Source organism: Saccopteryx bilineata, chromosome 3 (genome assembly GCF_036850765.1).
Source record: "Saccopteryx bilineata isolate mSacBil1 chromosome 3, mSacBil1_pri_phased_curated, whole genome shotgun sequence".
Taxonomy (NCBI): domain Eukaryota; kingdom Metazoa; phylum Chordata; class Mammalia; order Chiroptera; family Emballonuridae; genus Saccopteryx; species Saccopteryx bilineata.
In genome coordinates, this window is record NC_089492.1 from 158,389,865 (window position 1) to 158,406,947 (window position 17,083).

Sequence of the window (17,083 nt, forward strand, 5' to 3'; positions counted from 1 at the left end):
TGTGGCCCGCAGTTCATGCTGAGGCAACAAGGCACCTGCAGGTGAGGGGGACCTGCCAAGGGAATGCTGCTAGTAGAAGCTAAGAGCAAGACAGCAGGATAGGACGCTGGCTTCTGGGGAGTGGGGCTGGGTGGAGCAACTTCTCACTGCCAGCCAGCAGCACCAGGAAGAAGGCTTCATCCTCTGCGGGCAGCTTAGCACATGCTCTGTGGATCCAAGCTTTGTTCAAAGCAGCACCTCATCAAGCAGTAGCTGTGCCCAGGCCTCAGAGGACTCCATTTCAGCAAGAGCTCTACTACACTTTAGGAGACTGCATTTGGGACTTGTACCTCAGATGGGAAGCAGAAGGGCAAAACTTAACTAACACAAGGAGGATCTTGGTCTCTGCAGCATAGTTTTGTGACACCCATAGAGCATTCTGGTTTCTTCTCTTAGGGTGGGGGCCTGTTTCCTCTCCTCTGGTAGAGGGGTGGAGCCAGGAGGACCATAGAAAGGGCAGACACCTCTTACATGGAATCAAGAATGCTTGACACCCACGTCTTCATAGCTGTAACTGGGGTTCAAGGGATTCGCTGCAGCAAGAGACAAGGGGTTGCCTCAGGATCTCCTCATAAATCACAAGGATCCCGACTACTCCAGACTGTACTGTTGCAAGCTACCAAAGAGAGGGACCCCCATTGCTGCAGCCAGCAACCCCAATGGACTGGAAGGCTGGAATAGACTGACCTACCCCTTGCCAGGCTTGTAGCAGGAGAGGCAGAGCATCTGTGGCTTAGCTCATGGAGACTCAATGAAGCAGGGACCCAAGTTGCTCAGGGACAAGGGAGCTACTCCTGCCCATGTACCTTCTCTTTGCCTTAAGAGAAGGTGTGGCCTGGGACTCCTGCCACTGTCCACTTTACAGTACATGCCCTTGTGCCCTTTGCATCCAGGGTCAGAACAAGCAGACTACAATGACACCAGGCTTTGAAACATAAAGTGCTCCATGTTGGTATGGTGCCTCTCTGTGGCCTTCCTGTTGATGTTCATCATGTCGCTGGTCTTGTCCTGCTCCCATCACAGCATGGACACCCTGCCCTACTTGGACTTGGGAGCTTTGGGGGAGCACCGACCAGGTGACTATGGTGCCTGTTTATGCTGGCCTGCAGAGCCTCAGCAAGGAGGGGCTCATTGGCAAGAGCTGTGTCTGCCACCAATGCATGGGGAAGGTCAGTGCCTTTGGTTTGACAGCCACTTTGAAAGCAACATTTCCGCTGTCTGGGTTCCAGAGAACATGGGTCTGCTCCCTGATGTCTAAAGATGGTGGATGATGTTGCAGCCCCAGTTCAAGTGGCACAGCCAACAAGGTGCTATAGAAGCTGTTCCAGATAGTACCAAGGAAGGACCCCTACTGTTTCTGGGACCTCCAGCAAAGCCAGTGCTGTGTCGTGGTGCCTGTCAGATGTGGAGAGGCACAACTTCATGAGAATGAATCGGGTGCCAACTGGGGGCTTTCAGCAAGATGTTGGCAGCATAGCCAACCACCATTTCATTTACTCTGAGAGTTCCAAGAATCTGTCATCCAATGTCAGCTTTCTGTTGGTGACTTTCAAGGCTAGTACTTTCTGTGGATAACCAGCACCCTGTCCACAGAGCAGAGCCAATTTCCCATGCCTCAGTGAAGTCCTTTCATCTAGTAGATAAAAAAGATCCAGATCTACAACCCAGCCTTCAAGTACATCCATGACAGGTGGACATAGTATTATCTGCCTTACCCTTCTACAGTGATGTTGGATGTTGGTCCTTTTTGCTCTGCATGCATGTGACAAAGTGAACATTTACGGTTCCGGGGGCCAACAGCCAGAGAAATTGGCACCAGTACTGGAAGAATAACCAGCATGCCCATGAGATCCAGAAGATTGGTATGCAGGACGCTGACTTCGAGACCCACATCATCCACATGCTGCCCAGACCAGCGAGACGAAGCTCTACATGAGGCAATTGAGAAAAAACTGGCCATAAGCCATGACTCTTTTAGCCTGGCAACGGGTGAGGGCATGAATTCATTGTTCAGACTTGGGCCAGCACCCCGGGAAGTGGCCTCAGCCTGAGCGGACACAGCCCTGGGCACCTGTGAGCTGTCTCCAGGCAACACTGACCAAAGCAGGCATGGTCTGGACCAATCGTGCTGCAGCTGGAGAAGCGCCAGCTGTTTCCTGGCAATCGAGGACTATGATGCTCACTCAACCAATCATGGAATCCAAATCCTTTAGTCAACTTCCGGCTCTGGGCCCCTTCTGCTCCAATCAATGGACTTCCGAGATGAACCTGCATTTTCTCCATCCTCACGCCGGTATGCCTTTGTGTAAGATTTTGTTGCCTGCTTTTTGAGGCGTGGAGGTGGCTTCTGGCCTCGAAGAGCTTTACTCAGGCTTGGTAGAAGCTGTGACAGTCACTTGCGGTCCTGAACCTGTCAAGAAAACCGAGAAGGAAACAAAGGGGAAGGTCAGAGCCCTAGCGGCCCAGCTTCGCCTCTCCAAGGACCCTTGTGGCCTCGGGATGGTCAAGGGGAAGTCCAGGTTGTGTCCAGGGGGTGCACTTTCACCCCAAAGGAAAAGCCAGAGACCTCCAAACTGCTCCAGGCATCCGAGAGAATTTTGGACTACACATTTCCTTTATCAGTTAAGCCGAGGTAGGAGACTGCTGTCAGCAAAGAACTGCAGTGAGAATCGAGAGGGCACGTGGGTCCCTTTGTCCTCCCTTCTCCCCCTTCCCACCTTTGGCCACCCTGTGGAATGGCCTTTCTGACCAGGTCATTAGTGTCTCACCAGAAAACTAATTGTGTTCACCCCTTGCTTGGGGGAAGAGTTCACCTATGGCCTAACTCTGGAACATAGGTGTAAGAACTGAGGAGGGCACAAGGAAGCCCCTTCACATCAAGTGTAAGGTGTTTCTCATTCAAGTGTATTCTTGACCGCTACTATTCGTTACAACCTTTACTGACCTTCTTAGGCCCTTGTGGGCCTACTCACCAGCCCACTTGCCCTGGAAAAACAAAACCAAAACTTGCCCTGGGATTGATTGGGATGCTGCTGCTTCTCTCTCTTTCTTTCTCTTTCTCTCTCTCACACACGAACACATAAGTCTGTGCTGGCTCATGAGAGAGGGAGCAACACGTGGGAAAAAAGGCTGGAGATGGGGAGTGTGGGGCAAACACATGTTTTACAAGTGCAGAGGAAGATTAAGGTTGGTTGAGGCCCCGGATGTAGAAGAAAATATCAGACCCCTTAAAAAAGGAGAAACAGAGAAAATAAAAATGCATGTTAACTAACCGTATTTTTTAATAAATAAAAAATATTATGCACTCTTAATGTAAAAATTGCACAAATGAAACCAAACTTGGTGTCATTAGAAAAAAGTGTAAAGTTTGGGTTTTGCAGGGCCCTTCAAAAGTCAGGGCTCAGAGCGTGTGACTGGTGCACCAGCCATTATTAAATCTGCCTCTGTGTGTTAGGCTTGCTCAGTTCATATTTTGCCTGATTGGTACATGAGCACAGGGCAGCGCCATGTGTGTACAGTTTATGCAAGGCTGTGAGTGCTTGCCCTCAGCATGGCAGATTGCAAATTGCAGATTGCCTGCTGCCTTTAGGAGGGGCCATTGTTTGTCGGGGAGGGGGTCCATCCCAAAATCCCTGCTTCTGTTTTTGGCTTGTGAGTCCGGACAGAGAGAAGGAAGCGGTTTTCCCTGACTGCTCTTCTGCCGTTGCAAGACTAATAAACGGTATGGCCCATCATTTTCTGGCTCCACAGTTCCTTACTGTCTGCCCAAATCCACTGTGAACCTGCATGGCCATGGCACCAGGCCCTACAGGGAACCCAGCCACCTGGTACATGCACCTTCTTCCTTCACACATCACCCCAAAGAGGAGTAGGAAATCTCTTGCTTGAAGGGTGGAATTTGCTTTGGGCTTGTAATTTAATTAACCTGAAGTTACCAAGTACAGTTGATGGACAAAGAGTCTTTAAAATATCTAAGCTGGCTATAGAAATAGGCAGAAGGGCCCTAGCCAGTTGACTCAGTGGTAGAGTGTCGGCCTGGTGTGCAGGAGTCCCAGGTTCGATTCCTGGCCAAGGCACACAGGAGAAGCACCCATCTGCTTCTCCACCCCTCCCCCTCTCCTTCCTCTCTGTCTCTTTCTTCCCCTCCTGCAGCCAAGGCTTCATTGGAGCAAAGTTGGCCCGGGCGCTGAGGATGGCTCCATGTCCTCTGCCTCAGGCACTAGAATGGCCCTGGTTGCAATAAAGCATCGCCCCCTGATGGGCATGCCAGGTGGATCCTGGTCGGGCATATGCGGGAGTCTGTCTGACTGCCTCCCAGTTTCCAACTTCAGAAAAATACCAAAAAAAAAAAAATAGCCAGAAGCCTAGTTGAGGAGTAAATGTGCCCTTCTATGTGTGCCTCCCTCCCTCCTCCATACTCACATCTGCCTTCATGTTCTAACTTTCCATTTCCAGTACTGTACTGGAATGGGCTGGGTAGTTAACAACCAGGTATCACAATTGGAAGCTACTTGCATGACTGAATACAGCTAAGTCCCTAGGAACCTACTGATGGTATTCTCACTCTTGAAGGTTAAAGAAGTTTAGGAGGGGAAAAACTTCTTCTGCAAAGCATCCAAACCACTAAAAGGATCCCCTTCTTAACAGAGACAACATACCACCTGTCGGATAATGGCAGGAGATTGAAATGCTGCCCTGTAACAAGTCTTATGTTCGGACTTTGGAACACCAAGTCCTGTGGGGTCAGAACGCTGCGCAGGCAAGCACTGATAAGATTGTTTAAAGGAAGCAGCTGATCCCTATAGCCATTTCCTGCAATACTGAAAGGTTTTAGTTAATCATTCTTCTTTGCACCTGAACCCATGCTCTGCTAATTTACTTGATGAGTAAAGAAACAAATAAATATGATGGGGCTGTGGAGATCTGGGAGTCCCCTGTACCCATCTTTTCTTTATGTTGTGTCTTGTGTGCTTTTTCTTAAGTCCTGCAGCACCTTCCTCTTGCACACACCCATTGCTGAGCTGGTTTCAGCAAACCACCTATTTTCTTAGTGAGTTGGTACCACCAAGCAGCCTCCTGGCCATTGGTGTAGTTCCTGCAGCTGGCTGCAGAAGCAGTAACCAGGTGGATTTTAGAGAAGGGTTGGGCAGGGCAGCAGGCACCCCCAAAGGTAATAGAGTGAGAATTTAGCTTCAATCTGGTCTTTCCTAATTCCAAAGATTGGTGGAAGAAAGAATGGGGGTAGATTTGGGGGGGGGGGCTTTGATGGATTGCGTGCGTCTCAGGGCCCTTCCCTACCAATTTAGAGACCCAAGGCACCAGCCATTTTTGCCACTCTCAATTCAATGCTTACTGAAGTGGTCATTTTGAGTGTTTAGAAGATGAAAACAACAACACAATTATGCCAAACATTATTGGACAAAATAATTTCTTGTTTTGTTCAAAACATTAGTACACCCCCATTCTGGAAGAGGTAGGCCTGGCATTCAGCCCAGATCTCCTTTTCTGCAAGTTTTTATTTCTATTTTCTATTGAATTTATTGGAATGACATTGGTGACTACAATTACACAGGTTTCAGATGTACAATTCTATCATATATCACCTGTATTGTATGTTTAGTTAAGCAGACTTTCAAAAATTTCATTGTTTCAAAAGCACTAAAAAAAGAAGCAATAAGAGCTAAGAAAATACAATACTGAAGTGAAAAATAAAACACAAGCAATCATCCGGCCTGACCAGGCAGTGGCACAGTTCGAGACCCTGAGGTCACCAGCTTGAGCGCGGGCTCATTTGGCTTAAGCAAATAAGCTCAAGAGCTTGGATCCAAGGTCGCTAGCACCAGCAAGGGGTTACTCTGTCTGCTGAAGGCCCGCAGTCAAGGCACATATGAGAAAGCAATCAATGAACTAAGGTGTCGCAACGAAAAACTGATGATTGATGCTTCTCATTTCTCTCCGTTCCTGTCTGTCCCTATCTATCCCTCTCTCTGACTCTCTGTTCCTGTAAAACAAACAAACAAACAAAACCCCCACAATCATCCACACACCCTCCGTACAGCCTTCCTCAGCTAGAGAGGCACCCAGAGGCGCTCCCCTCTGCGCAGGCCCACGCGCTGCTGCCGCTGGGGGCGGGGTTGGCGTGCGGGGTGGGGCTGGGCGGGGCTGGCCTGGAGACTTGGGCTCCCTGCTTCCGGAAGGTGTTGCGGTGTTCCTCCCGTGGGAATGGGCATGGGGACCGCAGCCTGGGCTCGCCCCGGGGCTGGCCTCCACGACAGGAGAGCTGTGCAGCAGAAGCCGAAGACCCTGGCCAAGGTGGGGTCTCCCGACTTGAGTGCGCAGCAGGCCCACCTCTTGCTGCCCTGCCTGTATTTGGTGGGCTTCCTGGTGAGTGTGGTCGCGGGCAGCCCGGGTTACCGGGGTTTTTCCTAGAAGTCCAGGAGCTGTGGTGGGGCTGCGAGTGGCACCTGCTGTGAGACCTCAGCGCTGAGACTTTGTTTCCAGATCATACCTTTTAACCCTATAAAGCAGTGGTCCCAACCTTTTTTGGGCCATGGGCCGGTTTAATGTCAGAAAATATTTTCACTGACTGGCCTTTAGGGTGGGACAGATAAATGTATCACGTGACCGAGACAAGCGTCAAGAGTGAGTCTTAGACTGATGTAACAGAGAAAATCTGGTCATTTTTTGTAATAATAAAAAATCATTCAGACTTAAATATAAGTAAAACGGAAATATGTAAGTTATTTATTCTTTCTCTGTGGACCTGTACCAAATGGCCCACGGACCAGTACCGGTTCGTGGCCCCGGGGTTGGGGACCACTGCTATAAAGCACTGATCAGGTCCCTTTCCTAAATGCAGGAAGAAACTGTTGCTTTGTCAAGAAATACAGGTCATCCCTACCTCCTTTCCTACTTCATTACCCATACAAATTGTTTTTTCTTTGTTGTTGTTTGTTTTTTGAGGAACTAATAGTAGCACATTCTCTTTTAGCATTAAAGAGCAATTATTACAAAGAAGCTAAAGTTAACATGCATTCTAGGTCAGGGTGGTCCACATATTTACAGACAGCGGCTGCTCTAGAACATTGTATTTGGATCCTTGATCACTTGAACCTGATGAGTATCATAGAACAGACTACAATTGTGATGTCGTATGTGTTCAAAGTTTTAGATGGTGGTTTTATTAGGAAAATCAGTTTGTAATAAGGTCACCACTTTAAAAAAACATTTAGACTGTTGTTTCTAATTTGAGTGCATCAGTGTTTTGTTGTTTAGGATTTGTTTGGTGTCAGCATGGTTGTCCCTTTATTGAGCCTTCACATCAAGTCTCTTGGAGCGAGCCCAACAGTTGCTGGCATAGTAGGTGAGTGATTAATTAATACTGCACATGTTCATAGCAGTGAATTTTAAGTCCCCTGAACTAAGTACCTGAAAACATATCAGTTTTATAGCTAAATACTACACAAAGGTAATTGAAAATGCAATAGAATGAGTTTCTGAAATATTTAAAAATATTACCCTAGAATGAATGTGATTAGTCTTTTCGTAGACTACCCACGTTCTGAGAAGTTTTGAGATTTCTTGTTATCCCCATGCCTCATATCAGCAGTGCTGTTGCAAGTGCTTATTTAGCCTCTCCCAGGAGTGAGCTGCCTACAGGAACCTGTCACCTAATGTGAGAGACCAAAGACATGTAATCTACAGAAATCGATACTGTAAAGGAAAGGGATTTGGCTTAAGCCTTCACAGATTGGTTGCACTCTTCCCACACCACCTTAGAAGGCAGTAAGGTATTTCTACCTGTGTAGCATAAAATCTCCATCTAGGACTCACTGATTTACCAAAGAGATGGGAACTAGCAGGGCTTAGGGCTGTGGTGCTAATTAATGAAAAAATCAGACTTGATCATTCATAAGCTGGATAAACAGATGTTTTGGGACAGTTTTGTGCATAATATCTGGTAAGTCCTGGTCCATGCCATGATTTGTATTTGCTCAAAATTGTACTTAGAATTACATATTGGACCATCCAGCAGCATTAAGATTTTTATGAAGAGCAGAAGAGACATGTGATATAATAGAGGTCAAAGCACTCTATAAAACTCTGTAAGTTCTTTATAAAACTAAAGCATTTTGAGAAAACTGTGAAATATCATATTAGAGACATGTGAAAATGTGAAAATTTTAAGACTTAGTACAATTTTCCTAGGGTTCACTGTGTACTCTCTATAGTCTTTTCTGTTGAAACTACACACTCATCACATAGTGGAAAGGCTATCTTTCTAGGTACCTAAGAGCAACATTTGCCTTTTTGTCTCCCGCTTAACTTTATTTTGAAGACCTTTTATTAACAATTACATTACTTATACATTTTTCAATTGAAAAAAAAAAAGGTATGAGGTAGTTTCATTTTTAGAAATTATCTGTTTTTTCCCCTAAGATTTTTCTGTTAATTACTATGTAGTTTTTACTCCCTTTAATCCTGTTTTGTGATAGGTCTAGCTGATTTTACTGATGTTGTTCCTGTTTCTTGCAGGCTCCTCCTATGGCATTTTGCAGCTCTTTTCTAGTCCGTTGGTGGTAAGTTATCATCTATCTGGCAACATGTCTTGAAAGCATACTCATGTGCTCTGAGTGCCAGCCAGCATGGCTGTGGTAAAACAGAACTGGAGGTTAACCAGAGTAGAGGTGCAGATGATTGTGGTATCTACTGTTATTAAATCAAAAAGGATTCCTCAGTCACCTCTTTTCTCATTTGGCATCTTAGTTGCCATTGACTTACAAGAGTCAGATGGCATCTTCTGAAAAGAACACATTGAATCAGAACAAGAGTCCACTTTTTAAACTGTACCATGTCCTTCTATGATTCCCTGCTAATTTTTGACGTGGATAATGAATGTTTATTATCAGTTTTATCCTTCATTTTAATTACTTGACAATAGTCAAAATTCATTTATGCTTCTAGGATTCTGTTTGAAGTTGTACATGTTGGACTACATGGCTTATTAATTATGAAACTAAAGTGTATGGACAGAAGGAGCCATTCGTAATGGTTGATTATATATCAAGAGCATGAGGACGAAAGACCTACAGCTGGGTTTGCCATTCCCACTTCTGCCCACTTAGTTGTTTGAAATTCAGAATTCTTAACTGACTCTCCCCTTCTCTCTCCTTTCTGAATTCTGCTATGTCACTCTGGTCTTTGACCTCAGTGTCTACTGGTCTGGGCACTTCAGAGAAAACAGTCAGTTTATTCCCATGGAGTGATCAGCCATGACCTTGGTCTAAATTACTGTACTGTGCTTACCAAGAAAGGCTTGCACGTTAAATATGTTTTAAAAAAGAAAAGAAATTCGGTCAGATTTTGTAATTAATTCTTTTTTTTTTTTTTAATTTTTATTTTTTGTACTTTTCTGAAGTTGGAAACAGGGAGGCAGTCAGACAGACTCCCGCATGTGCCTGACCGGGATCCACCCGGCATGCCCACCGGGGTCAATGCTCTGCCCACCTGGGGCTTTGCTCTGCTGCAACCAGAGCCATTCCAGTGCCTGAGGCAGAGGACACAGAGCCATCTGCAGCGCCTGGGCCAAACCTGCTCCAATGGAGCCCTGGCTGTGGGAGGGGAAGAGAGAAACAGAGAGGAAGGAGAGAGGGAGGGGTGGAGAAGCAGATGGGTGCTTCTCCTGTGTGCCCTGGCCAGGAATCAAACCCAGGACTTCTCCACGCCAGGCCGACGCTCTACCACCGAGCCAACCGGCCAGGGCTATGTAATGAATTCTTAGGTAACTAAATAGCTACTCCATGGTTTATCTTTTTTTAAGTCTTTCTTAGATTAAATTTGTGTAACACTAATAATTTTATTTTCAAAGTAATTATCTCTCTTTATTATACAGAAGGAAATTTAGACTTACAAACTAAATAATTTGACAAAGACACCTCATCTCAGTATCCAGAATCTAAGTCACCTGTCATTACCTTAAAGATCTAAAAAATTAAATCAATAATGACTATCAGATTGCACAGGAGCCCGATGCACTTACTTGTAGGACACCATGTCATATTTCATATTCTTCCCTCTGAAAGAATAATTTACAGAAGCTAAGTAAACAGCTTTTCTCTTTTATTTGGAAATTCACTACCAAAATAGTTGCTGTGTGTATCTATATTAGATCAGTTAAGTCAGAGAGTATTTTAATCAGTCAAGTGTCTTTCTCCTACTGGACTCTAACATTCCTTAGAATAAAGACCAGGCTTTGTCACCAGTACTAATCAGAGCACCTAGCACATAGTAGCATTTTATGAATGTATTTTTATTGCCAGCTGTTGCCTGTCCGTCTTTTTCAAATAATCCTTTATCCTCATATTTGGGTTTACAAAGCACATTTTATTTACCTAGTAGCTGTAATTTAATAACCTCCTTAGAAATCATACAGGTGAAATACCAAGCAAACATTTTCTTTTCAATTAATGCTTTTACAAATACTTTAATGGTAAGTTTTATTAAAATATTACTCTTAAAAATAAATCTTTATGAAGAAAATATATGCTGTCAGATTTGGCTATTTTAATATTATCAGTTTTAATAAAAATGACTAGTGTTTGCTAACTACTTATTATGTGTCAGACCCTTTTCTGAGCCCTTTATTTCATTCAGTCTTTATAACAACATCTTTGGTGGTGTATATCTTTAATGACTGATTTTATAGAGAACATGTAGCAAGTACTGAGGGGGGAAATGAATCTTTGACGCAGATACTGTTATTATTACAGTTTTACAGATAGAGAAACAGGCCTACAGATATGCTGCCATGTGTAATTATGTCAACTAATATATCTGTGGCATGGGGAATGTTCAGAGTTCAGAGTTTAACCCAGATAGCCTAGCTCAGGGCCCAGGCTGTACCTACCAGATTATATCACTCACTGCCCTGTGAACACAAGGAAATATCCAGGTAGAAATAACATGGGGGATTTCTAAAGTCCATTGAAATGAAACCTAAGGAAAAGGATTGATGCTATTTATATAGGGCTGAAAGTATTTTGGGAGATTTACCCTCAAATATTTTATAAAGGAATTTTATAATTATTTATATCCTATGTAAGAGATGTTTGGGATCTTTAAGAAAAAGAAAAACACACATAAAAATGGAAAAGGGGCACAAACAGCGGTAGTTGGCTTTTGCAAGGCAGAGAGGCAGGCTCAGATAACACGGTTAATTTTTTTTTATACTTTTTTTTAGACAATTAATTTTAACGGGGTGACATTAGTCAACTAGAGCACATAGATTTAGGGAATTCATCTCCAGATCATTTTGACATTCGATTGTTATATACCCATCACCCAAAATCAAATTGTCCTCTGTCAGCCTTCATTTGGTTTTCTTTAATCCCCTCCCATCCCAGCACCCTCTCCCTCTGGCAACCACTGCACTCTTATCTATGTCCATAAGTCTCAATTTTGTGACACGGTTAATTTGAGAAAGTGGGGAAAGTCATTAAGTATCACTGAGGAATGAAGAAACAGGATGCTGTACTGACTGACCACTTCTAGCCAGACCAGAAAAACATTGCTGGACACCCTGTTCTTGACTTCCCTCAGACAGTACTCTATCACTATGATAGTGTTTAGTGGTTCTTATCTAGACAGTTTTTTAAAAAAAGTGTGACTCAGAACATCAGTGTATAAAATGGCTCCGTGTGGAGGTACTGTAGTTGGGCGGGGCTTCTCCGTCAGGCTTGTGTCCGTCCACACAGAACAGAGCACTTCAAAAGTTAAGCAGAAAAACATGCAGCTGATCATCAAGGCTGCCCAAAGGGTCTGAGGTGCTGCTGGAGACCAGCCTCCTGCGTTGTCCTGCTCAACCTCCTGCACTGTGGGAATGTTCTCAGTAGGAAAGATGGAAGGAGGAAGAGGAGAAGACTGTTTGCGAGTACCCTACCCCACTTTTAAAGAACTTTCTCAGAAGCCTCTCCAGTGACTTCTGGTTGCATCATTAAAGGCCACAACTTTTAGCCTACAAGTTAGTTTTATCTAAGCTGTTTCTGTGGAATACTAAAAATAAGAATGAGCTAGGAAGGTAGCCCTTTATTCCTGAGGTTACACATACAGGCACGCGCACACACACACACACACACACACACGCGCACACACACACACACTACCCCTTAGGTACCAAAGCGCACAGAGCAAACCACCACCTTCCTCTGTCCTTTCTTCTTCACTGCCTTCTGCTTAGGTCTTCTCTGTGTCTCTCAACTTCTCCCTGTGAGCTCTCTCTTACGCTTTGTGTGCCTCACATTCAGACTTCCATAGAGGGGCACTAGGAGGGCTTAGCTAGTCACTCACCTACCAAGCTTCCCCCTAGGCCACCTTCACTCTGAACCATTTCTGTGGTGTCACCAAGCTCCTTACTTGCAATAAGAGAGGTTCAGAAGGCAGCCATGCTTGGTAGGACTCTGAAGTGTCCCACATATGGGAATTATAACTGGCAGACTTAAATGAAAGACCTGAAACCACAAAACTCATAGAAAAAAAATGGGAAAATAAAAACCAGGAAAAAAGGCCCATTATTTTTTGTATATGATACCTAAAGCACAAGCAGTAAAATAAAAAATAAACAAGTGGGACTACATCCAAAAGCCTCTATGCAGCAAAAGAAACAATCATGAAAATAAAAAGGCAGCTCTGGAATGGAAGTAAAATATTTGCAAACCATATATCTGATACAGATCAATATCCAAAAAATATAAAGAACTCAAATAACTGAAGAGCAGAAAAATAATCTAATTAAAAAATTGGCAAAAAACCTGAATAAAGGTGCCCAACATCACTAATTAGGAAAATGAAAATCAAAACCACAATGAGCTATCATGTCACACCTGATAGAATGGCTGTCACCAAAAACACAAGATTAATAATGATGAGGATATGGAGAAAAAGGAACCTTCAAGCCCTGTTGGTGAAAATAACAGTATGGAGGTTCCTCAAATAATTAAAAATAGAGCTAGCATATAATCCAGCAAGTTAATCTACTTTTGAGAATATTTACAAAGGAAATTAAATCACTATGTTGAAGAGATCCCTGCACCCCTATTTTTAATGCAGCGTTATTTACAGTAGCCAAGATGTGGAAACAACTTGTGTTCATCCAGCCTGACCAGGTAGGTGGTGGTGCAGAGGATAGTGTCAACATGGGATGCTGAGGACCCAAGTTCAAAACCCCAAGGACGCTGGCTTGCGAGTGGGCCCACCTGGTTGAGTGCAGGGTCGCTGGCTTGAGCAAGGGGTCACTGGCTCAGCTGGAGCACCCAATTAAGGCACATATGAGAAAGCAACCAATGAACAAGTAAAGTGCTGCAGCTATGAGTTGATGCTTTTCATCTCTCTACTTTCTTGTCTGTCCCTCTCCCTCTTTCTCTCTTGCTTAAAAAAAAGATGAATGGATAAAGAAGATGTGTTTGTATTTATACATACACACACATGTCTGTACACACACACAGTGGAATGCTATTCAGTCATAAAAAGAAGGAAATCCTGCCATTTGTGACAATATAGATGGACCTAAAGGCATAGTTAAGTAAAGTAAGACAGAGGAAGACAAGTACTATATGATCTCACATGTATGGTATATGGAATCTTAAAATGATAAACATTCAATTTTGAATGAGATTTTTAAGAAAAGGATATCAAATCTGTGGTTAACAGAGGCAAGGGTGAGCAAATTGGATGAAGGTGTTCAAAAGGTACAAACTCCCAGTTATAATTAAGTACTGGGGATGTAATGTATAGCATGGTGACTATAGTTAACATTGCTGAATGGTACATTTGAAACATGACCTGGCCTGTGGTGGCACAGTGGATAAAGCATCAACCTAGAACGCTGAGGTCACCAGTTCAAAACCCTGGGCTTGCCTGGTCAAGGCACATATGGGAGTTGATGCTTCTTGCTTGTCCTCTGCCTCTCTCTTACTCTCTCCCTCTCTTCTCTAAAATGAATAAATAAAATCTTAAAACGTAAAAGAGGGGAAAACTTAGAAAAAAAGTTGTTGAGGGTAAATTCTAGAAGTTCTCAGCACAAGGAAAAAGCATTTTTTCCTTCTCTTTATATCCAGATGAGATAATGGGTTAATTAAACTTATTGTGGTAATCATTTTGCAATATATGTAAGTCAAGTCATGCTGTATACCTTAAACAGTGCTATATGTCAGTTATATCAGTAAAACAAAGAAAAAGAATGTGGGAAATGTTGCCTTTCAATAGTAATCAAAGAAATTCACATTAGAACAATGAGAAATCATGTTAATCTATTGAATAGACAAAATTAATGATAAAATTCCTGGTTGTCATGACATTAGAGAACAGAAAAACATTAGGGCAAATTTTCAATGACATGAAATGATGTTCAAAATCTATTATTAATTGGAAAAAGTTACAAAATACTATATTAGTATATTTTGTTAGAAACATTTGTAGATTTGACGATTGTGAAGTACTTTGATATTTAATTTTTCAGTATTTTCTAGATTTCTAAACTGAAGATACTTACTGAGGAATTGAGATGCATAAAGCGATAATGAAAATGAAAATGAGGCTTTTTTAAAAAATCAAGTGAGAGGCAGGGAGGTGGAGAGACAGACTCTCACATGCGTCCTGACTGGGATCCACCTAGAAACCCCCTTCTGGGGCTGCTGTTCTGTGCGTCTGGGCCTCAGCCACTATTTTAGTGGCTGAGGCAAGGCCATGGAGCCATCCTCAGCTCCCAGGTCCAACTTGTTCACATTTGAGCCATGGCTGTGGGAAGGGAAGGGGTGGGGATAGAAGGGGTGTAGAAGCAGATGGTTGCTTCTCCTGTGTGCCCTGACCAGGAATTGAACCCAGGACATCACATGCTGGGCCAACACTCTACTACTGAGCCAAGCGGTCAGGGCTGAAAATAAGACTTTAAAAAGTATACTTTGCCATTTCTCCAACCATTCTTAGCTTCCAGATTATCACAGATGCTTTCTTTGTTACTTTAGCCTTTTTTTTTGGGGGGGGGGAGGGTAAAGAAAACTGTTACACTTTCCCACTCAACTTGTATAAGACCAGAGAAAATAATTTACTGAATAATGGTATAATAGAATTGAGCATGTAATGATCTTAGCCCAAATTTCCTGCTGTTTTCCACTGGATTGTATTGGGGGAGGGGCATTTTCTTGGTGATTATTTTATAGTGAGTCAAAGGACTTATTGTGTTTCCTTTCTCAGGGATGCTGGAGTGATGTGGTTGGAAGACGATTTTCCTTGCTGGTGTGCATTCTTTTCAGTGCCCTGGGTTATCTTATTCTTGGAGCATCTACCAATTTGTTTTTGTTTGCCCTCGCCAGAGTCCCTGTTGGTGAGTTCTTGCTGCTCTGTGTTTTCCTTCAAAATAAGTCACTTATAGGTATAGAGAAAGGCTGGGCCTGTTTGTCAGTGCCTCTTTGATTAGAACTTACATACAGAGGGCATTAAGATGATTCAGACTAGAACAGTAACTCCAACAGCCACTTTTGATTGAGCACTTAGCACCAGTCAGACTTTGCTAAGTTGTCCATAGCTTCAAACCTTGTATGAGACAGAGTGCAAAGCCCTCAGCATCTAGAATTTGTTAAATGTCTTTGACTAGCATTGTGGTTACTATTCTGGCTTCGGTGAGCTTATGGTTTTGAATTTCCTGACTTCAAATTGATCCTGACCGTGGTAGCTTTCCTGCAGCCTTCTGTAAACCTGGCCATCACTTTGTGGGCAGACACTAGGATGATGATATTGTGATTCATGGCTTAGTTTTGTCTCCAAACTGCTCTTGAGTGTCTCTTCCATTTTTGAAATAGCTTTTATATTATTCATTCATTAAAATACTGCTTGTGAATGCTTGGTGGTGAAGTGGGTAGGTGGTTACTATGGGAACTTTTAATTCCCTTTACCTTTCTTAGTGGTTAGAGCCCTAGAGTTTCTGTGTTTCTTCTTCACCTTAATCATTAGAGCATTGACAGACACTGCTACCTGAATGGGCGAATCTTTTGTGTTCGCCTTTCAAAATCCATGCCATTTATTTGTTCTCATTGTTTATTTAAGAAAATGGTTTATGAAGGTCTTTGCCTTAAATGTGATCAATCATCCTAACAAACCCCGCCACTAACAGGGAATCCAACTGATAGCTATTTTGTGTGCACTTGATGTCACAAGTTGTTTTATGTTCTTGGTTTAGGTGGCAGTGTGTCCTTCTACAGTATAATATTCTCCACTGTTCAGTGGCAAGACTGTTCATAATTAAAAAGAAACAGATGAGAGATAAATGGAACCTGTATTTGTCATGAAATGCAGAGACTTATATGGAGAATTATTATCACTTTGAGTAGTGAGTTTTTTTCATGCTCGCTGACCACTGGGAGTGTTTTTTTTTTTTTTCAAAAAACAATATTAGTTCCAGTTCCAGTTTTATTAATTTAAAATCATGTTTGTTTGATAACCAAGTTATGGAAACAAGAAGAACATACATTTGTCTTTTTTTAATGTTGCCTTACACATTTTAAAAATAATTTTTTTTTTACTCTGGATGGTCAGGAGGCACGAGGACCTACATGAACGTTCGTACTACTCAAAGGGTTATATTAATATGGAATGACCTGCTTTGTGTAATGATATGCAGAGCAGTGCTTTCCTTCAAGGAGATCACTGGAAACCATTGTACCCCATCATGGTTAGGAGCTGTCAGGCAGACCTGCCAGCAGCATTTATTAGTAGAACCTACTATGTCTTGATTAAAAAAGTAAGCAACTGATGTCACCAGAATTTGCCAGTCTTCATTGATGAGTGTGTTTGTTCTATGTATGGGTGAATACAAGTCACATACATCAGCAGAAGTATGAGGAATATAAAGTTGTTACATATACTTTAATCTCTTATTAAGTATTATCACAGCTCACAATTTGTTTAGTCAACACTTTCACAAGCTTCTTGCTGGCATAAAATCAGTGGTACTGGTTCAATGACTACTCTGTCATTGTATTTTTACATTTTCACT

General features: G+C 42.9%; 1 protein-coding gene and 1 pseudogene across 4 annotated transcripts in view; both read left to right on the plus strand.

The window, feature by feature from the left end:
• The first annotated feature begins 522 nt into the window (after nt 1-522).
• Nucleotides 523-1,975, plus strand: LOC136329918 (CMP-N-acetylneuraminate-beta-galactosamide-alpha-2,3-sialyltransferase 2 pseudogene; annotated as a pseudogene).
• Nucleotides 1,976-6,197: 4,222 nt separating this feature from the next.
• The window catches only part of MFSD9 (major facilitator superfamily domain containing 9), a 28,408-nt gene continuing 17,522 nt past the window's right edge, over nt 6,198-17,083 (plus strand). For 3 of the 4 annotated variants that reach the window (XM_066267889.1, XM_066267890.1, XM_066267892.1), the window contains exons 1-4: nt 6,198-6,423; nt 7,315-7,402; nt 8,575-8,618; nt 15,286-15,415. In XM_066267889.1, the coding sequence (XP_066123986.1) occupies nt 6,262-6,423; nt 7,315-7,402; nt 8,575-8,618; nt 15,286-15,415 (424 nt within the window). In that variant the 5' untranslated portion in view covers nt 6,198-6,261. Of the gene's footprint in view, nt 6,424-7,299; nt 7,403-8,574; nt 8,619-15,285; nt 15,416-17,083 lie in introns of all 4 variants that reach the window. The other variant, XM_066267891.1, reaches the window with a different exon arrangement.